Source organism: Conger conger, chromosome 7 (assembly GCF_963514075.1).
Source record: "Conger conger chromosome 7, fConCon1.1, whole genome shotgun sequence".
Lineage (NCBI taxonomy): Eukaryota > Metazoa > Chordata > Actinopteri > Anguilliformes > Congridae > Conger > Conger conger.
In genome coordinates this window covers 21,829,287-21,851,373 of record NC_083766.1, presented here as the reverse complement: position 1 = coordinate 21,851,373, position 22,087 = coordinate 21,829,287, and the positions used below count along the sequence as shown (strand labels likewise).

Below are 22,087 nucleotides of genomic sequence, written 5' to 3'. Positions count from 1 at the left end.
TGGCCCTGTTGTCGTTCATTTTTGGAGCAAACAAATTTTGGGTGTGCCAGCACGAGCTCCCACAATCCATCTGTGCCACACATTGTCTGCAGCTCGGGTCCCATAAGATCACAGACTCACAGACAGCCGCCCCACTTCCGCTATATTAACAAGGAAAGAAGAAACTAGAACAGAGGAAATTTTCACAAAGAGATTTAAAGATGTGATAGCCGTTTGCTGTAATGGAGACCAGGAACCTGGGCTGGTTGTGGCTTGCTTAATTTTCATAGTTATGTTTTTTTTGAAGGTGCAGTGTTTAATCCAAACACATCTCGGTAAAAGTAAGAGTTTCTTTGACTACATGAGTCATCTGAAATGACCAGTTCCACACAGATCAAAGTCTGACCGAGGTCAATAACCTTTTATGACATGCAATAAGCTGTGGGGAATATTTTATTCATGATGGAACCTTTCTTTTTAATAAATATGCATTTATTTGGTCTTATTTCCAGGGTTACATTCTGTAGCATATTATTTATACTAAATACTTTTTTTGTTATGTGAACATTTAATTTAATTCTTAAAAACATGAAAATAAAATAAAAGGTATTTCAGAAAATGTACAGTTTGAAACTTAGTGTTGTGGAACCATAGTTTGGCAGTCTTATAAATGGGTTTATGAAACATGGCTACATTCGGTCACTTTGCAAAACCATTAGCTACATTATGTGACAAAGTTTTACATGTTTAACTATATGTAGAGCACTTACTCAAGTATTTGCAGTCCGAGACTGTACTGTAATGCTCAACTGAAGGACATTCAGGGAAAAACAGGACTGGAGATGACACAAATATGCTACAGGAAGTGACATCATCCTCTAGGTACAGGATGATAGATCCAGGGACTCTTTCCAATCGCATATTTTTAATCTCCTATCTCCTTTCCCTGCTCCTTTTCATGCTCCAAGCTCACAGTTCAGAAAATGTGAATTAGATTGTTTGATCCTTCAAACATCAAAGCCACATCAGTTGCAGACATGGCAAATTGGGAGAGGTGGATCCACAGGTCATTTATATGTCATGCTTTCTGAAAAAATACTATCCGCAAAGGATGCGCTCCTGTTTCCTTGCTCAAAGAAAAGTTTGGGGGCCACCCATCAGTTGTTCCCAGCTCCTAGAGGGAACAACTGATGGGCTGGAATGTCTTTAAAGATGGCGGATCGATTCCTGGGTCAGGAAGATAGGAGGTAAAAACAAAATAAGGAAAATAAGCGATTGGAAAGATTGGTTCCTGGTTCACTGACCTGGGTCTATAGTCCAGCAAGCTAACCGTGAATCTCTTCGTTATATGAGCACCTGGCGGTTTGATTCTGTGATGGAGCAGTAGCATCCAAAAGTGTGCTGTCCTTGGAATTATCCACTTTATTCTCTGTAAGCAGTGCCCCTCCTGAGACAGCGGCTAAAGGAAATGCTGTTCCAGGCTCAGTCATTATGAACCTTTTGTCTGATCCTATTTAATGTAAAAAAAAAAAACAAGTTTCTGCTGCATTGTCTGATTCTTGTCCAAGCAGATCTGTTCTTAATTAGTAGACTTCCATGGTGATGTTAATCCCACCCCTGCAGTACCAGCCCTGGATGTGGCCGCCAGGGAAACCACGTGTCACATCACTAGGCAACAGGGTAGGGAAACAAGGAGGCCTGCAGCGGGCAAATTCTGGACTGGCTGTTTCCGTAATCACACTTCGGCAAGGCTCTCAACCCCAAACTGCTTCGGTTAAAATCCTGCTCCGTTCGTATCTATGAGCTATATGTACAACCTGCGTCGCCCCTGGATACTGCAAGTGGGTCCGTGTCTGTCAAGGGAAATAAATAATGCGATTGGATGATGGCCCCCCTCTCAGTTCCACTCCCCTGACCTCATGTAGTTGGGGACACAGTAACACACATAGTGGCTGTAATAGAACCCCGTGGGGCACTTCCTGTGTGGATTCCGGCAGGGCAGCCGATAGCAGCTGTGAAAGAGAGACACACACTTGTCAGTTCAGCTTCAGTTCGCTTATATATTGACATTCAGTTGTTAAAAAAGTTGAAAAACATGGAGCTAAAGAGTGTTGCCTTAGATTGTGACCTCAAACCTGTAACCTGCAACCTAGGTCTACCTGCCACATCATGCTCTCTCTTTTTTTTTTGGTGTTTTCTTTTCTATCTTATATTATGATTATGATGAACAGACCACACATAGACTGCTTTTAAATTAGCCCTTTCATTTAGTCCGGGGGTGCACAACTCCAGTCCTGCCGGCTAAGTCTATATGGGGAAGCCTACAGCCTAGCGACTAAGGTACATGACTGGGACCCAGAGTTGGTGGTTCAAGCCCTGGTGGAGCCACAGAAAGCTCCATGCTGCTGTTGGGCCTTTAATCAAATTCATAATTAGAAAGGACACAGGGAAACCAATACAAGATCATTGTATGACGAGTCTGACTTGTTCTGCTCACAAAAGTTTCACAATGCATTTAGAGGAATCATTTAAGGCCCCCTGAATGGCTTTCCTTTTAACCATAGAAGTTAAGTCAGCAGACTGTCTGTCAGGAAGTCCCAGTGAGCCCAAGGACAGGATGTGAGAGACTGCACAGGGGTCAGGGCCAAGCGTTAGCGGTACTACGGCTGTTACGAGCTGGGCCTAGTTTCATAATACGTCCTTGTTCTCTGGCCAACGTTGCTTGGAAGACTCTCATAGCCTGTTATATTCTGAGAGCCTTTAATATCCACTGCAGGCCATATGCTCTCTGCTATCATTGTTTAAACACTACAATGTCCTCACATGTCTATTAGAACTTGTATTGCCTGAAGTGCTGTGTGAAGTAGAATTGGCAGTGCTGTCAAACCCTGTTCCTGGAGCTATAACATTCTGCAGGTAACTGTAGTTATTCCAACCCCACAGGACGCACCTCGTTCAACAGCCAGAGAATCAGGTTGAGTTGTTAATTAGTAGAATCTGGTGAAATGAAAATCAAGAGAAGGGAAGGTGGAAAACCAACAGTTCTTGGCCCTTGAGGACCATGATTTGATAATGGTAAATGGTTGTCATTTGCCAAGCACCAACCAGCACGTCAGGAGCATTTAGGAGTTGCTCAGAGACACTTTTGACGGGATCGAATCGACAACCCTCTGACTGCCAGACGACCGTTCTTACCGTACAAGATGGTGGATCTCCATGAACAGGGTTGGGCTGCCTATATAAATTGGCTCCCTGTTGCATGAAGGTTTGATGGTTTAATTGCCTGAATGATAGACCGGTTGGTCGACTGAATGAAGTGAGTGTGACTGTGGCTGTGCTTTGCAGTTGTGGTTGTGGCTACCTGCAGGACTGGGGGTTGAACTTCTTGCCCTGCAGGAGGCAGGTCTGGGGGCTCTCCCGGCACTGGCACAGGCAGGTTTCGGGGTTGAGCGGCTGGCTCCGGGGGCAGTTGGCGCTGCAGACACAGCCGCACAGCTCGGGGTCCCAGCGCTGGTTGGGGGGGCAGGCCCCGGGGGCAGGCTGGCCCTCGCACACGCACTCGCAGGCCGCCTCGTCCAGTCTCCACCCCGGCCCACAGCTGGCCTCCGTCATCCCGTTCTGGCACACGCACTCACACCGTTCCTCGTCCAGCACCTTGCTGGGGCCGCAGAGGGCCAGCAGGGCTGCATCCAGGGGGTCTGGGTGGGGTTTTAAGAACAGATAACATACTTTATTCAACCTCAAACAAATACTTAATGTAAGTCATTAACTGGTTAAAGACTCAACACCCCTTGGAGGGCTTGATTGGATGCTGGTTGTAAGGAAATCACAAATACATGCAGACGCTCCCAGGCCTGAACCCTTTTTTAAGCCCATCAGATGTACTAGGAACAACCCAGATATATCGTTCCTGGCACACTGATATGTATAGATGTTCTGTTAAAGTTCAGGGGTACAGATTTTCAGGGAGAGTTCAGGGGTATAGGTGTTCTGGGAGAGTTCAGGGTTATAGATGTTCAGGGAGAGTTCAGGGGTATAGGTGTTCTGGGAGAGTTCAGAGGTATAGATTTTCAGGGAGAGTTCAGGAGTATACGTGTAACTGGGAGAGTTCAGGGGTAAGGAAAGGAAACATGGCCATGCTTACCCAGCTCAGATGCAGACAGAGCACTCTCATCCTCAGACACACACTGACAGCCTGTGGGATCCCAGACCAGCCCCACATCACAGGGGGTGTCAGGGGGCGAACACCTAGAGAGAAGGGGACGGAAACATGGATCAGCCCAGTTCACGGAGAAAGGGGGGGGTTCTTTCCCAGAATTCCTCAAAACCTGTGGGACATCGCAGTGGTCCACCATGAGAAATCAATCCCCCCCTCCCCTTCTCAGAGCAATTTCAATGAATTATGCAAGGAGACAGGAGAGGGGAAATCAATCTCTTTATCACTGAGTCACTCGAAAAAGTACTCAGCATAGGGGCAGCGGCCATTTTCCTCCTCCTTTTTTTCCCTTGGAAAGTTAATGCATAATTCATTACCATGGGCCAGTGTGACAGCTGTTGCTAAGCAACAGACCCAAAGTCCTTTACCTACTGTAGGAATAACAAAAGAGAAGTAGTGCTCCAGTGGCTCCTGAGTTTGTTTAGGGACCGTTTATTATTATAGCTCTTTATGGCGGTCCTAAAAAGAAAATAACAACCAATGGGGCAGGTAGAGAAGATTTCTGGTTTAAACTCAGGTGCAGCTCTGCTGTATTGCTCTTTTGCAAGATATTCTTGCTGCTATGAAATATATCCTTACATAAGTATGGATGGCAATTTGGCTGCCAGATGGTCTCTTTTATGAGAGAGATATGCCCCACAGTCATATATGTAATACTCACAGTGCTGGCTGGCACCATGTGCTTTGGTAGCATTAGAAGAAGATATAAATATTTAACTCTGTGTGGTAGTTTGTTCTCTGCATATGACCCATCGTAGTTACTCAGGAACTATGGCTAGCCATGGAGCAGTGTCCGGGGAGCAATGGGGCGTTAAGGGCCTTGCCCAAGGGCCCAGCAGCTTTGCGGATCTTATCGTGGCTACACAGGGGTTTGGGCCACCAACCTTCCATCCCAATAGCCACTACTGTACATGCTATGTTTCATGTGCCCGCCTTTGATCCCTCAAACTGACGAAGAGTACGGCGGCTATAAGGCAGGTACAGAAATACTAGGTGTTCCAAATGTGGAAATGACAAAACAAATCTCCCCAGTAAATGTAATCTTTATGTTAGTTTGACTGAGCACACATGCCCATTTACAGTATAGCAGTACCCTGTTGATTCCCACGGGAGTCTAACCCGCATGTCTTTGGGTTATGAGTGGAAAGCAGTGTACCCAGAGGAAACCCACTCGGACACGGGGAGAACGGGGGCTCACTCAGAAAAGCCTCGGTTGCGATTCAGTCCCGACCGTCTTGCTGTGAGGTGACCGTGCTATCCACTGCTGCCAAATGCATGGCTTTTATGGGGGATTAATATGGGCCATTGTTTACAAGAAATATGTTAGGCATTGAACATGCTTAGGATTCCACCGTACACGCGGAAGACATTTCTCCAGTGCGTTTGCAGGGGTTATTGGCGACATTGGCTCAGGCGGTAAGAGCATTCGTCTGGCAGTTGGAAGAATGCTGGTTCGAAGCCCCGCCCTGGGTGTGTCGAAGTGTCCCCGAGCAAGACACTTAACTCCCAAATGCTCTCAATAAGCTGTTTGGTGCCTTGCATGGCAGCCTATCACTGTTGGCATGTGTGTGGGTGTGTGAATGGGGAAATGAGAGGCACTTTGGATAAAAACGCTGTGTAAATGCAGACCAAAAACAGTCCTGCCGTTGCGTGACTTCCTGTTGCAGTGCGGCGGATTACTCACAGGGTGTGGTGGAAGACGGCCTCTCGCCTTATGATTGGGCGGAGGGCCCTCTTGTGTTGACACTCGCATGCTGTGTGGTTCACAAAGGTTGCCATGATCACAGTGCGCTCTGTTTGTGGCGGGGTCAGCTGAACCAGCTGGGAAATGAAAACATGAGGAGACCGGAATCAGCACAAATATCTGGCAACCAGACTTCTGTAAAAGAATGTTATTTATACAAATACGTCTTAAAAAAAAATATTACATAAAATTTTCAATTGAATTGTTTCACTTTTTTCTTTCCAAAAAAAGAGAATACTAGTACAGTAGTGCATATGATTGCGTGATCAAAAGAAAAACTCACAGCAGGGTGTGTGTGTGTGTGTGTGTGTGTGTGCTTGTTTGTGTGTGAGGCACTCACGGTATTGTTGACCAGGCTCTGGCTGGTGTTGGTGCAGAACAGGTGTGTGTGTGTGAGAGAGACACTCATCGTTTTGTTGACCAGGCTCTGGCTGGTGTTGGTGGAGAACAGGTGTGTGTGTGTGTGTGTGTGTGGGAGAGAGACACTCATGGTCTTGTTGACCAGGCTCTGGCTGGTGTTGGTGCAGAACAGGTGTGTGTGTGTGTGTGTGTGTGTGTGTGTGTGTGTGTGTGTGAGAGACATTCATGGTCTTGTTGACCAGGCTCGTGCTGGTGTTGGTGCAGAACAGGTGTGTATATGTGTGTGTGTGTGTGAGAGAGAGAGAGAGAGGCACTCATGGTCTTGTTGACCAGGCTCTGGCTGGTGTTGGTGCAGAATAGGTATGTGTGTGTGTGTGTGTGTGTGTGAGAGACACTCACAGTCTTGTTGACCAGACTCTGGCTGGTATTGGTGCAGAACAGGTGTGTGTGTGTGTGTGTGTGTGTGTGAGAGAGAGAGAGAGACACTCACGGTCTTGTTGACCAGGCTCTGGCTGGTGTTGGTGCAGAACAGGTGTGTGTGTGTGTGTGTGTGTGTGTGAGAGAGAGACCAGGCTCTGGCTGGTGTTGGTGGAGAACAGGTGTGTGTGTGTGTGTGTGTGTGTGTGTGTGTGTGAGAGAAAAACTCATGGTCTTGTTGACCAAGCTCTGGCTGGTGTTGGTGCAGAACAGGTGTGTGTGTGTGTGTGTGTGTGTGTGTGTGAGAGAGAGAGACACTCATGGTCTTGTTGACCAGGCTCTGGCTGGTGTTGGTGCAGAACAGGTGTGTGTGTGTGTGTGTGTGTGTGTGAGAGAGAGACACTCACGGTCTTGTTGAACAGGCTCTGGCTGGTGTTGGTGCAGAACAGGTGTGTGTGTGTGTGTGTGTGTGTGTGTGTGAGAGAGAGAGAGACACTCACGGTCTTGTTGGCCAGGCTCTGGCTGGTGTTGGTGGAGAACAGGTGTGTGTGTGTGTGTGTGTGTGTGTGTGAGAAAAACTCATGGTCTTGTTGACCAAGCTCTGGCTGGTGTTGGTGCAGAACAGGTGTGTGTGTGTGTGTGTGTGTGTGTGTGTGTGTGTGTCTGTGAGAGAGAGACACTCATGGTCTTGTTGACCAGGCTCTGGCTGGTGTTGGTGCAGAACAGGTGTGTGTGTGTGTGTGTGTGTGAGAGAGAGACACTCACGGTCTTGTTGAACAGGCTCTGGCTGGTGTTGGTGCAGAACAGGTGTATGTGTGTGTGTGTGTGTGTGTGTGAGAGAGAGACACTCACGGTCTTGTTGACCAAGCTCTGGCTGGTGTTGGTGCAGAACAGGTGTGTGTGTGTGTGTGTGTGTGTGTGTGTGTGAGAGAGAGACACTCACGGTCTTGTTGAACAGGCTCTGGCTGGTGTTGGTGCAGAACAGGTGTGTGTGTGTGTGTGTGTGTGTGTGTGAGAGAGAGAGACACTCACGGTCTTGTTGACCAAGCTCTGGCTGGTGTTGGTGCAGAACAGGTGTGTGTGTGTGTGTGTGTGTGTGTGTGAGAGAGAGACACTCATGGTCTTGTTGACCAGGCTCTGGCTGGTGTTGGTGCAGAACAGGTGTGTGTGTGTGTGTGTGTGTGTGAGAGAGAGAGAGACACTCACGGTCTTGTTGACCAGGCTCTGGCTGGTGTTGGTGCAGAACAGTGCCTCGTGGGTGCAGCAGCCTCCACAGCGGTACACAGACACACAGCGGGGCACGTAGAAGTGACTGGTGCTCTCTGGGTACTCCTTCGACACCTCCAGACACACCTCCCGAGGCCGACAGGCCGTCCGCTGCATCTCCTCCATAATTGCTAAAAAATCCCACAACCGACCAGGTCAACCGACTACACACAGAACCCTTGTTTAGTCTTAACATTCTGTAAACTCCACTTTTCCGTAGGGTCCGCCTTCTCAAACCCCTAAAATAAAGCAGCTCAATTGAATTTCTATTTTTCAAATCTGTTTTCTATGAAGAAACAACCTGTCACTCATCACAAATTTAATCAAATTTCAAGTTGAAAAAAGATCATTTAGGGGGTTTTCTGTGCTGTTAAACATAGTGGCGGGTCATTTTTGACCCTTAAGACAACACAAGGGTGTTTCATTTAGTCCAGGGATGCACAACCCCAGTCCTGCCAGGTAAGTCTATATGGGGCAGCCTACAGCCAAGTTGCCTAACTGGGACCTTAAAGGTTGGTTCCAGCCCCAGTGTAGCCACAGTAAGATCTGCGCAGCGATTGGGCCCTTGAGCAAGGCCCTAACCCCACATTGCTAAGCATCAGCTGAATAACTGTACTGTAAAATCCTTGTGCTGGTTTTTGTTCCAACCAGTTTCCTTACGTTTAGTTTTCTGACAGCTTCATGAACTAGGGAGATCCAGTTCTTTTAGCACTGTAAAATCTTTAGGATACACTTGCAGCCTGTGGCTGTAGCTGGTGCTGATAAAATTGTCAGATCAAGACATCATTGAGATAATAAAATAATTAAGATCAGAAGTTGGCACAAAACCCTGAGAATTGAGGAGTTAGTTTAGACGATTCACACAAGTCCTTGTTTTAATCATTGAATATCTCTCAAATTAAAAACAATGTGATGTTGTAAAAGTTATTTTGTAAGCGCTAACCTTCAAATTTAACGAAATCTTTGGGGAGAGTTCAGAGGAGCCAAACGCCCAAACCAAACAGGCCTCATAATCTTTAGTGCTCCTGCCTCATAAAGTTTAATCATTCCTGTTTTTATCTTGCCCAAGGACACATGTAATCCTCGGGACACGATATATTCCTGCGCTGTGACCTTTTCGGTGCTAAAAGTCGATTGCTTGCAGAAGTACCCTGTTGAAGGAATGCAGATGATGTTGCTGGAGCACAGCTGGTCGTATGGTCGGACTGCCTGTGTGCAAGGGCTGCCAAACGGACTCAAAGCAGGCCACAGCTCTGTATGGTCCGCACACAGTTGTTTGGTCTTCACAGATGTTTCATCACAGTGCTTGACCGCTGAACTTATTTATAAAGTCTCTTTTCCGGACAGCGGTTTTATCGGAGTCAATAAGGCGGGGATGCAATGGGGGAAAAAACAACTCGGACTCCTCCATTGTTGACATTTTCCTTTGTGGGATGAGTGCATTTCCTCTAAAGAGGTCACTAAGTTCAGTTTTCAGGCGAAAATATCGAGATGGCTGTATAGAAATTAAACTCTTGGAGGCAATTGTTGAACCCTTGGGTATTTTTTCATTTTAATTATTTTCATTTTACTCTACCCTATTGACCCTCAGACATGGGTGGGGAAAATAAAAATGAATAATTTGTCGAAAAATATGTGGCCATGTGAACTCTTGTGCAATGTTACTCTGTGAGCTGACCTGCATGTGAACACGTGATGAGTGAAATGATGACAAAGAATGTGTTTCCTTATTAATGCCTTTGCATTATGCATTTTCCCTGAAATGGAAAACATCTGACCCCATGTTGAACCTTGTTTTCAGAGTTCAAATGGGATTCACCGAACCCTCTACATACCGTGCAAATGACTCTGCTAATCCATCCTTTGTGGAATTTCAGAATTTCGACCATGGCAAATGCCATAGCACGCAAACCCAGTGTCAGATAGTAGTAATGCATGCAGAACACAGCACAGACATCCATGTGATACAAGCAAAACACCAGGAGACAAACAAAACAACTTGACTGTATTTCCATTGAGCACTAATCCTACAGCTCCATCCATCCTCTTCACCATCCTGTGTTCCCTCTGCTCTCTGGGATAACTGCTAAGCTGTTAACTGTTTTTTTTTTAAATATATATTTTCTCATTGTTTCTAAGCTTTGTGTTTCTACAAAACTGTATACTACATCACTCTGGATGAGATTATCAAAGAAGAAGAAGAAGAAAAAGAAGATTACAAAAATATAATTACCTTAATGGCATACGCTCTTATCCAGAATGATGTACAGTTGATTAGATTAAGCAGGAGACAATCCTCCCCTGGAGCAATGCAAGGTTAAGGGCCCAACGGCTATGTGGACCTTATTGTGGCTACACCAGGGATTGAATCACCGACCTTGCGGGTCCCAGTTATGTACCTTAACAACTACGCTACAGACTGCCCTTTGCTTAAACTTGGTTCTCAGACAGTTTGTGTGAAAGCCCTCCAGGCGAGGCACGGTAACAGAGCAGGAGTGCTGAAACCGGGCCGGTCTCACCTTCGAAGGTCCCGTCCATCATGTAGTGTGCAGCCTGCAGGGGGCTGCCCCACAGACCCTCTGTGGGCTGGGTCGGGTAGGGGGTGGTGTGCGCCCTCTTCCGCAAACAGTGGTGCACCAGGCTGTACTCGGGATACAGCATCTCCAGAAGCTCATCCACACTGCTCACTGTGTCCAGTCTGCTCTCTCCCACACCCCCCAGCTGAGAGGAAGGACACATCTCCATGGTTACCACAAAAAATCACATGTTCAAAAATCACGTGTGACCAACCAACATGTGAAGAGTACACATGTGAACTATAAGAATAATCCCGCTATAAACTGAGAGTGGGAAGAAGGTAACCTGTGCTGTTTCAAGCCACATGCTTTGTTGTCACACATGTATATCGTAGTTCACATCTGAAATAGTCACAAATTTCACATGGTTTCCTTTCACACGTTTAGTTCTTTTTCCATATGAGGAAATCTTCTTTCACGTGAAAAAAGCCAATCACATTTTCTTCTCTTTTGTGAATATATAAATTCACTTGTAAAACTGTTGAAATCACATGTAAAAAGCACATTTCTGGCACATGCACACAAACGGACACACGCACACACACACACACACACACACACACAAACACACAGCTTGCTTAAAAAGAACACAGAATATCAGACAGTACATAAAAAAAAATTCCCAGATGGGGGTCTGTAAGTGTATTTCATCATCAGGGGAAATATCACACGTATACCACTCCATGCCAGAAACAGGGTGTATTTTTATTTTATATTTTATTCCTATATTATTTATGTTCTTAGATACCCTTACCATGGTATCTCCATAACCGAGGTGATTTATGCTGGTGATTTATACATTTTTCACATTATGTATTTATACAGCTGCATATTGCCAAAGCTGTTGAAGTTCATGATCTTGCTCAAGTGTGCTGTATAACAATAATGTCTTGCCAAGGGATACACTTTTGGTTGTCTGCCCAGCTAGTTTCCCTCTCAAATAGTGTGTGCGCGTGCATGCATGGTAGTGTGTGTGTATGTGTGTATGAGTGTGTGTGTGTGCTGGTTTTAGTCCCTGCCATGTTACATTGATTGTGTTTGATTGACCTTTTCTCATGCACTCAGGTCCACTGCTCCTGTGTCAGTGATGCTGTTGTGTCTAGAGCAGGACCCTGTCCCCTTACTGTACAGTATAGATGGTACTGAAATGTAAAATGCCAGGGCGAGGCTCCAACTGAGATGGAATCAGCTATGGTAACTCTCATTCACAGTACATGACTTCAATTAGCAGTTATTTGCCATTTAGCTCAACTATTAAACCTACTTTTAGGATACATAAAATATGGTATTTGTAATGTATGTATATATATATATATATATATATATATATATATATATATATATATATATATATTTTTTTTTTTTTTCATGTTGAACTTTACTATAGATAGGTACAGTTTTACTGAGTAAATTGTGGACACTGAGAGGATCTCAGAGCCCAAGTTCTGTTGTAGTCAGACAGTGACCAGAGCAGAATTCACCTACAGCTCTGAACATCTTGCCTGTGTGTGTGTATGTGAGAGAGAGAGATAGAGAGAGAGTACAGTGTGAAAGCTTGCCCTGAAAGAACACACACACATATGCATCACACACACATGCATGCTCACACATACACACACACACACACACACACACACACAAGCACACAAACACATGCATGCTCACACATACATATGCATGCACGCACACACAGACACAATCCATAAACACAAACATATACAGTATAAACTCGCACACACACAGTACTGCACACACAGGCATGCACACACACACACTCACACACCCAGTACTGCATACACACGCACACACAGTACTGCACACATTCACACACACACACACACACACACACACACACACACACACACACACACACACACACAGTACTGCACCCACACACACAATCACACACATTACTTCACACACACACGCACGCACACACACACACTCAGTACTGCACGCACACGCACACACACACACACACACTCAGTACTACACGCACACGCACACACACACACACACAGTACTGCATACACACGCACACACAGTACTGCACACATGCACACACACACACACACACACACACACAGTACTGCACACTTATTCTCCGCGTCGCAGTGGAGAGAGGAAGCAGTTAAAGTGCGGCAGGCACACGCCCACATGGTGAGGCCCTTAGCGCTCCGGAGAGGGAAACAGAGTGAGAGCGAGCAGGGAGAAGCGTGCCGAGCCGTCGCCAGGCTAATCAGGACGGGGCTCTCGTTTCGGGGGGATTAAGTTTGAGCCAGCAGCTGGCCACTCTCTTACCTCTGCGTCCTCTGTGTCCTCAGCGCCCTCGTAGTAGTCCTGGCCGAAGCTGTGCCCGGCAGCGAGAGTCAGTGCGGCGCCTGCAGTCCACAGCACGGCCCGGAGAAACATCCACATAGTGCCCCTGCGGAGGGGGAGCGGGCGGGCCGCGGCGGGGGTAGCGGTTAGCGCGCCTAGCGCTGGAGGATCAGTGGAGCCGCAGTTCCAGCCTTGTCATCCCCACGATCCAGCCCCAGCCCAGAACAGACGAGCCCCTGGCACCACTGCCGCTCGCTCGCAGCATTGTGAGGGTGAGCTCTCTCCCCTCTCTCTCTCTCTCTCTCTCTCTCTCTCTCTCTTTCACTCTGTTTTTCTCTCTCTCTCTCTCTCCTCATTCAGTGTCTGCGAACATCTCGTGTTCCCTTTTTTTTTCGTTCGCGTCCTCCCACTTTTCCTCTGGGGAAATCCCCGGCTCTCGCGCCAGACTCGGTGATTTAAAGGTGAGCGCAGGAGGAGGAGGAGGAGGAGTAGGAGAGGAAGGCGGAGGAGGAGAAGAGGGGGACACTCAGGCCTCCGGGGTGTGAGTGCACTCAGTCCTGTCAGCTGGTCCGACCCAGAGAAGTGTGAGCAGGGACTGTGAGAGCAAGCGTGGAAGAGGGCAGGTTTTTATTCCTCTCTCTATGTCTCTCGCTCTCTCTCTCTGTCTCTCACTCTGTCTCTCTCTCATTCTCTCTCTCTTCAGCTCTTGGCTTCCCTTCTTTTCTCTTTAGCCCATACACAATGCAGAGGGATTCTGCCTGGGAGGAGCTCTCTGAGAGAGTGAGAGAGAGGGGGAGAAAGAGAGAGAGAGGGAGTGTGTGTATGTGCATGCATGCATGTGTGTGTCAATACTGTGCCTACATTGTGTGTGTGTGTGTGCATTGTTTTTGTGCATGTGTGCATATACACCACATGCACAAATATTACCACATGTACATATTAATCTGTGTATATGGTAATGAGTGTGTGTTCATCTGTGTGTGTACAGTGTGTTATTGAATGTTTTTTGGTAGGAGGGGACATGCAGAATTAGTATGAAGTGTGTTGGGCTGTATTGCTCTTTCAAAACCACCTGACCACCTCAGGAGAGCACTTGTGGTCTAAAAATAGGTAATGTCAAATGTGTTTCCACAACATACTTAACAAAGGCTTCTCCTGTATGTGTGTGCATGTGTGTGTGTGTGTGCGTACCTGTGTGTGTGTGAATGACTCTTTCACCTCTCCTTGACCCAACTAAAACCCCCATATTATAGCTTCTCTGTTATTTAAAAATGGCAACACCACCTCTCTGTCGGTAATCAATTATCCATATGATTTTATTTTAAACTTTTACTAAGGGTCGAAAAGATATATGTCTTCTTGTTTTAATGTTCCTCTTATGTATATGCATTCCTTCATTATAAATGATGTGCATGTGTTTTAAATAGTATCTGAGACTCGGATGAGGTAACAGGACCAGATATGTCCCACTGCAGTCAATGAATAATATTAATGTACTGTTGTTATTTATGTTATTATTTATTTTTCATACTTTTATCCTCTATCCAGCTTGGATGAATTCATTCTGGTGAAACCTACCTTGTTCAGAGTTGTAGAGTACTCGGACATAAACAGTAATGTGTTCATGTAATGTTTCAGTAAAGTTGTTCTTGTTTACCCAAACAACTATTTCCCAAAGGTTCTTTATAATTTTATTATTAAGTGACAAATGAAATAAGACAGAGGAATATAACACAAGATTGACACATAGGATATGAAGATAACATCAACGCAGGCCCCAGGACATCTAAAAAAAAAGGTCCAGCCAGCCTGATATGAAAGCCTCAACCTGAAGCCCACTCTCCAAGACTGGGTAAGCTCACCTCCCTGACCAAACAAGAGTAGACAGACGAAGCCGTTGACAATGACAGTGATAGACACTGAGCAGTGGATCATATGCTGTTTGTGTCACACATTTTAAAGTGCCCCTTGATTGGCTCACTCCTGTCATGTGTTTTACCTGCCTGGCCCTCACTCTTAGTCATCTCTCTCACCAAGCACTTGGCATCTTCACTCATTTTCTTTTTATATTCATTAATGGCATTATTCAGCTTCATAATAACTTCAGTCCACAAAGTTATATTCTCCAAATAAAATACAAATTAAGAATGTGCCCTGAGGTTTAAATTAATTTTTACTGAATGTACTGTAAATATTGGAAAACACATTTTCGAAAGCTATGATCCTTCATCCTCAAAATGCTAAAGCTCAACACACAACAGCCGGGGCTTTGAGTGCATCTTCTTCACGTCTGAGATAGCGATCTGTCTGGAGCCCGGACAGCAAGCCAACCACAAGGCCAGGGTTAAAATCACAAACCCAGGAGGGTCACAATACAATTACAAAACATTTCACTAGCCAAGGATACTCCTGATAAGATGCATTTTAGGTTGATATTGGGAGGTTGGTGAAACTGTGACACCTTTTTGTCTGCCTGAATGCAGTCAGAGGTCCTGTGGGAATCGGTGCGTGCTGAACGCGTCTGCGATATCTATCAGAACACCGTGAATCTCCTGTCGATGGAGTGCGAGTTGGGGCACGTTCGCTCCATGGCGGCGCAGGAATCTGGGCCTGGGAGGCGGAGGAAGGATTCGCGGCATTGTGGCGCAACGTCTGACGTGTGATAAACGAGCAAGAGGGAGCTAGAGATTAGAATATAGTGATGCTGATAACATCGCAATCAGATTTACCATGAGCCGGATTACTGAAATTACTCGCTGAATTGTCCACATGACAATTAACACATTTTCCACGACAGCACTATAACTTCATGCCAATACATTTTGGCATGAGTAATTTCCTTTGCTGTAAATATTATTACATTGCATTATTTTATGATGATAACATTTTATTATTTCATTGAAAATAATACATGTAATTGATCGTTAGATAGAGATAGAGAACAAGAGAGATAGAGAGAATGAGAGTGAGATGGGAATTATACAAGGTATCTGAGCTTGCACGCACACACACGCACAAACACATTCTGGCACACACACACATATGCACACACACACACACACACACACACACACACACATACACACGCCACACACATGCCACACACACATACACGCACACACACACCACACTCACACACACAACACATACACACACACACACATTAAGGGCACATTATTGTCTGCTCTGCCTGGACAAGGAGAGGGAGGCATCATTGACATTCCACTCATTCTCTGGTCTGAGAGTTAAACCCGAGCAGCATTGCACCATCCAGCCCAGCGTTTGGCACCTCTTTCCTAAACCCGCTGTAAATACATTTAATTGTGCCAGCTTAACTTCCAGTAACTTTTAATGCCGATTTGAACAATGCAAATATCACAGTTTGTGCACTGATGAATGTGTGCAACATATCATTAGTCTTTGTGCATATGGACTTGAGTCGTAGCTTGCCAACTACAAATATACTGCCTGGGAATGCAGAATATTGCTGTAGACACCAAGTCTAGCAAAGATGTACTTGAGCAGAATGTATGTACATGTATATACTTTCTTTAAATAAGCTTTCATAAGTAATGCATAAACCTGTATTTCAATAACTCTTCATACAGCTTAACAAGAACCAGATCCTTTCCATGAGTGAAACTTATGTCAGGCAGTCTGAAGTGGTCCAGGTATATTGGTGCAATGTAGACATATGGAGACTATTACAAGAACAATGTTTTAACCGATTTCTGTGTTTCCATTTACTGGAGTCAGTGTTGCAACGCTATGTCTTCTCTGCTTCTGTAGCCTTTATAGTGTAATTGGGGTAACGGGAGTGAGTTGTGTGGTTTATTCCATTTATATACTCATAACTTGAAAGGTATTTTTGTAAAGCCTACTTTGAAATGAATTCAAAGAGAAGCATCTGCATCTCTCTCTATGGCTATTACATATACAAGGGACACACACACACACGCGCAGCTGCATGCATGTACTGATGCACACACACACATACGCATGCATACACGCACTCATGCACACACACACAAACACACACACACGCACATGTATACACACACACACACACACACACAGAGACAAATGGACATACACACACATATGCTCCCCCTCTCTCTACCTGATCTGACTGCACACGCAGTTCAGTTACAATGCAAAAGAAGGCCCTCAGTCCCAAGACAAACAACAAGCTAATGATACCACCCCCCAGTAAAATTAGAAATGTAGAACCCTGGCAGCCAGCATCTTCCTTTCATCCACAGGAAATGACACGTTGACCTGTAGGTTCATGTCCCCCACACACATTCCCTGGCAGACAGTGTAGACAGGAATGTGTTTCCCTCTGCAGGTAGTTTTTCCCAGGAATATGCCTTCATTATGGAAACATAACAGCTAAAGAGAACTGAAATATTGAGTCCGCACATTAAGCATTTGTTTATTGCCATTTTTGGCATGATGATTGTATTGATGATGATGGTTTTCGGTATATTACTATTATTATTATTAATATTGATGTTGTTAGTGAAACACAAAATAAGAATCACCAGGAATCTTCATAAGAAATGACCGTAATGATACAATGAACAATAATAATAACCAAAAGTATAACCATCTGTATAATCATATACTTATTGGTTGTATTGTGAATTGTCCCTCTGTAATAGGCCATGTTATAGACTCATGGGGCCGTTATCGCTCCAGTTATTGTTAGCTTGCCTTAGCCCTGGTCTCTGGATACTTTGACAGGTTAATGGCGGGTTTTCTGGATAATAAAAATATAGTACAAGGGTTTTGGCAGTGTATCAAGCAGCGTGAGGCAAAGCGGCTGCATGGAGGAGGAAACACATTCAAACAATCTCTGCCAATAACCAATACTAAATATATTAGCAAAGGGTTGGCACATTTTTTGGGGATTACATTTATATACACTTTGGTTGATTCCATTGAATCATTAATAAAGTGCACTGCTTTATGCATGTTGGAAAATAAAGCTTATGTCAAAAACTGTATAATTGTTTAGTTTACAGCTGTTTTGTGCATATTTATCAATGGTTCTGGAGCCCACTGTATATGTATTGAAATATGGATATAGGTAATCCTGCCCAGGGGTTCATTTTGAAAGAGGTGGATGCATGTTGAATAACCCAAGCACCCTTGCTTTATTTATTTAGCATTGTGTATACCACTGTGCCACCTTGCAGTTATGTCATATGTAGTGTATTTTTGTCTATTGTTGTAGGCATGCAACAGGAACAATGGCTTACAAAACGCTGAATGACATGATAATTCTATGTGGCTTTATGTCCTTAGCAACTGCCACTGTTGTGTGGATAATAGCCAAAACATTGCAGAGCCCTATTTGGTTTTTTCCCTTTCTTTTTAATCCACAGACATTGAAATATGTATTTGTTTTATGTTGGGATAATAAAACAGAGATATTTGAGGACACTAATGGGACAGAAGATGACTGGATTTGTGTGAGTGTGTTGCCAAGCAATGCAATCATTGCAATGTATTACATAATGCATTCAATTATTTTTAAGACATAAAACATATTAAAAAAAACAAATAATAACTTATAACGAATGTAAAACTCAAACACACACTGGCTGTTTCAAACACACACTGGCTGTTTCTGCTTATTGGAATAATTACTGTAGTTCTGCTGCTGTGGCAGTATAACAATGTATATGATCTGACTATTTAGCTACATCGCTGGCCCAATTGCATCTTTGCTCATGTTCAGTCGTTAATTAATTTTCACTCATCAGTTGATGGTCAGTCATCAGTGTGAATTTTCAGTCATTAATTAATGTTCATTCTTCAGTTAATGTTCACTCATTAGTGAATTTTCAGTCATTAGTTAATGTCCATTCAACAGTTAATGGTCACTCATCAGTTAATGGTCACTCATTGGTATCAACGTTCTATCATTAGTGAATGCTCAGTTATCAGTTGATGGTCAGTCATCAGTGTGAATGTTCTATCATTTGTGATTGTTCAGTTATCAGTTGAGGTTCAGTCATCAGGCTCCAAGTCCAGTCTTTCTGCATGCAATGAATGCTGAAAACAAATGAAGGAATGAATTAATTTACTCTCTTCAACAATAACGGGATGTCAACCATGACTGTCCAGTGCTATTCTGACAGACAAAGAGCCTGGATTTGGGCTTATAGACAGCCTCCATTTAAGAAAAGGTAACCATCCTGCTATGAGGTAAATATAAAACCAGTTACACAGAAAGTTTGTGTAGACAGACCAATTTAATTCTTAGATCGATATGTGCATATACTGTTGTCATTGAACAAAACCATGATTGCTTTTAACAGTGTCATGGTTTTATGTCCACTAGATTTCTAGTGGAAATGTATAGTGAAAATGTATACAAGTATGTATAATGTTGTGCCAATAACACATGAATGTGAATTCTGTATTTCATGTTTTAAAGTATGATCTTAAATGAAGTTACACTTCCCTGGCTAAATTTCATGCTGACAAATTCAAATAAGAAAAAATTAAAGGGAACTACAGTATATGAGGATTAACCACATTGCCTCTAGCATTCTTTTCTACAGATAAATATGCATGTGTACATACAGTACACCCACGCACACCCACACTCACATACTTAATAAATCTGGCAGCAATGAAAAACATTTCCGTGGAAACATCCCTGTCCTGCTCTGACTGGAACTAAGCTGAAGCGCGTCATGTAGGCAGCTGGAGACGTCCTCATGCCCACGGAAACCACAGTCCTCTCTCAGTCATGTCTCCCCCTCACATCCCTGTCTGCACATCGCTCTGAGCCACTGTAGGAAACTGTCTGCAGCTTCTCCACATTAGGACCATGCTACCCCGGCACCTGTTGCTTGTTTCAAAGCAAAATGCTTCATGAGATATCATTGTTTATTCAGTTGATCGGTAAACGTAACCTGTGATGGACAAATCTCAAACAGTACACATTGTAAAAGGGACACACAAGAGCACAAGTACAATGTACCGTGCTACCCACCAGTACTGAAATAATATTCAAACATATGCTTAATGCTTGAGGCAAGCACGCTGGTGGTGGCACTTATTCAATTGAAACTGTACACTGTAAAATATGTGGCGTTAAATCAACTCTTAGTCTTAGTTACTATGCCCAGAGTGGACTCATATGAACCCTGTTAGAGTTGAGTTAACAGTACTGTGAACTGTACCTATCTCTAGCTCAAATGGTGTTTGCTTACCATGAGAAATAAAGTCATGTGATTCTCTTTGGATAAAAGTGTCTGCTAAATTACAAAATTATGGTTGTAATTGCTCTAAAATGCACCTGGCTTTTCCAGTGTCACACCCTAGAAAGTTCCTGGAATAAAAAATTAGGATACTCATACGTCACATATATTGTGTAACTCCTGCAGAGACTTCAGAGGAACATAATATCATAATGCCCTGTTCATCACCGTTTACTGTCAAATTGTCAGGTCAGTGATTTATGTGAACACCTATTATATTACTTGGTCACACTTTACAATAAGTTTCCATGAATTGGCATGAACTAATGTAGTTGTCAACTGTACAGCTCTGTTAATGTATTTGTACATCATAATTCATGTTAACAGCTACATTAGTTATTGCCAATTCATACTACAATGAAAATGTCAGTTCATATTTGTTACTAATTATATGTTCATCCTATGGTTTGCTAATGTATAAACATTAACAAATTCATTAACTAAGGAAAAGTTAATTTCATGCTTAATTAATGTATTTGTTCATCATTAATTCATGTTAACAATTACATTAGTTAATGCAAATTAATGAACCTTATTGTAAACTGTGACCTATTGCTTTTTTATGTTTACCCTTTAACTTCTGTTCTTTTTTTGCTGAAACACACTTTTTGCATGCTATTTTAAGAACAAAGCACAATTGATATTGATAATAATGATTACAGCTATTACTGGAATCGAAATTGCAGAATCTGCTTGAAAAAAATCTTAATCCGTCTGTAACTGAAGCTGAATACATTTACTGCCATCCAGTGGACTAGCCAGTAATCTCAGGTGCATCAATTACTGCTGTCCTATGCTGCAACCTGGTGTTCCAACTGGTGCATGTCAAGTATTTACACCTCTTTACATTCTTTGAATCTTGAAATTTGTGTATATCCGAAGAGACCCACTTGTATGGCCAATGTTCACAGATCCTCTGGAAAAGAACACATCATTGCATTGTCTTGGTGGCTCTCAATATTTGGTCTCGATTCACTGTTCGGTGAAGGGACACAGACTACCTCTAGGGGGCAGCACTCTTCTTTCATCTCTGCAGACAGATACACATTTCTGTTAGCCGATGGAACAACTTCCAGTTTAATATAAAATACCTGAAAACCTGTACAGTACTGAAATATCTCCATTTATTTTAATGACTTGCATTGCACGGTATGATACTGCTCATGGTGATATTACATAAGTGCAGCACAGCCAATGAGATTACAATGAGCCTGGCCCACGTATTCATGCCAACACTTAGATCATGGGAAAAGAATGAAGTAATCAGGATATTTACAAGTGAGGCATGCGATGCAAATCAGGTCCACTGTCTCTCCAGACGGTGTGTGAGGTCCTATATACGGTGTGTGAGGTCCTGTAGACGGTGTGTGAGGTTCTATAGACAGTGAGTGAGGTTCTATAGACAGTGAGCGAGGTTCTATAGACAGTGAGTGAGGTTCTATAAACAGTGTGTGAGGTGCTATAGACAGTGTGTGACAGTAAGCTTACAGCATGAGCAGCAGGTTGCTGCAATCAGTCTGCGGTCTGAAACTGTCAGAAAACCATGACAGACTGTATAAACAGAGATTACGCTATATCTTCAGCATGCTGATGACCTTGTAAACATGAAAACAAAGTAAAGAAAAAAATGTTTGACAGTAAATTACGTGTGTGTGTGTGTGTGTGTGTGTGTGTGTGTGTGTGTGAATGTAATGTATGCCTGTGTGTATGTGTGTGTATTTGTGTATCTGTGTATGTGTGTGTATGTGTGCATGTGTGTGTATTTGTGTATGTATGTGTGTGTGTGTGTCTGCATGTGTGTGTGTATTTGTGTATGTGTGCATGTGTCTGCTTGTGTGTGCATATGTATATGTGTGTGTGTGTCTGCGTGTGTGTATGTGCGTGTGTATGTTTGCGTGCGTATGTCTGTGTGCGTGTGTGTGTGTGTGTG

The 22,087-nt window shown here is 43.8% G+C and overlaps 1 protein-coding gene across 1 annotated transcript; it reads right to left on the bottom strand.

Annotated features, from left to right (window-relative positions):
- Window positions 1–414: 414 nt before the first annotated feature.
- Window positions 415–13,603, bottom strand: LOC133134035 (vascular endothelial growth factor C-like). The gene is made up of 7 exons (XM_061250399.1): window positions 12,860–13,603; window positions 10,502–10,703; window positions 7,923–8,113; window positions 5,880–6,016; window positions 4,124–4,227; window positions 3,341–3,677; window positions 415–1,991 (listed from the first exon to the last, which is right to left on the bottom strand). Exons 1-7 carry the CDS (start codon window positions 12,974–12,976, stop codon window positions 1,877–1,879), a joined length of 1,203 nt encoding a protein of 400 aa, XP_061106383.1. The 5' UTR covers window positions 12,977–13,603; the 3' UTR covers window positions 415–1,876.
- Window positions 13,604–22,087: the final 8,484 nt, after the last annotated feature.

Coding starts and splice junctions, on each gene's coding strand:
- LOC133134035 (XM_061250399.1), bottom strand. CDS start 12,976: ATGTGGATGTTTCTCCGGGCCGTGCTGTGGACTGCAGGCGCCGCACTG. Junction 4,228..5,879: donor GCCGTCTTCCACCACACCCT/GTGAGTAATCCG, acceptor CCTTCTCTCTAG/GTGTTCGCCCCCTGACACCC. Junction 3,678..4,123: donor TCTGTCTGCATCTGAGCTGG/GTAAGCATGGCC, acceptor AACCCCACCCAG/ACCCCCTGGATGCAGCCCTG.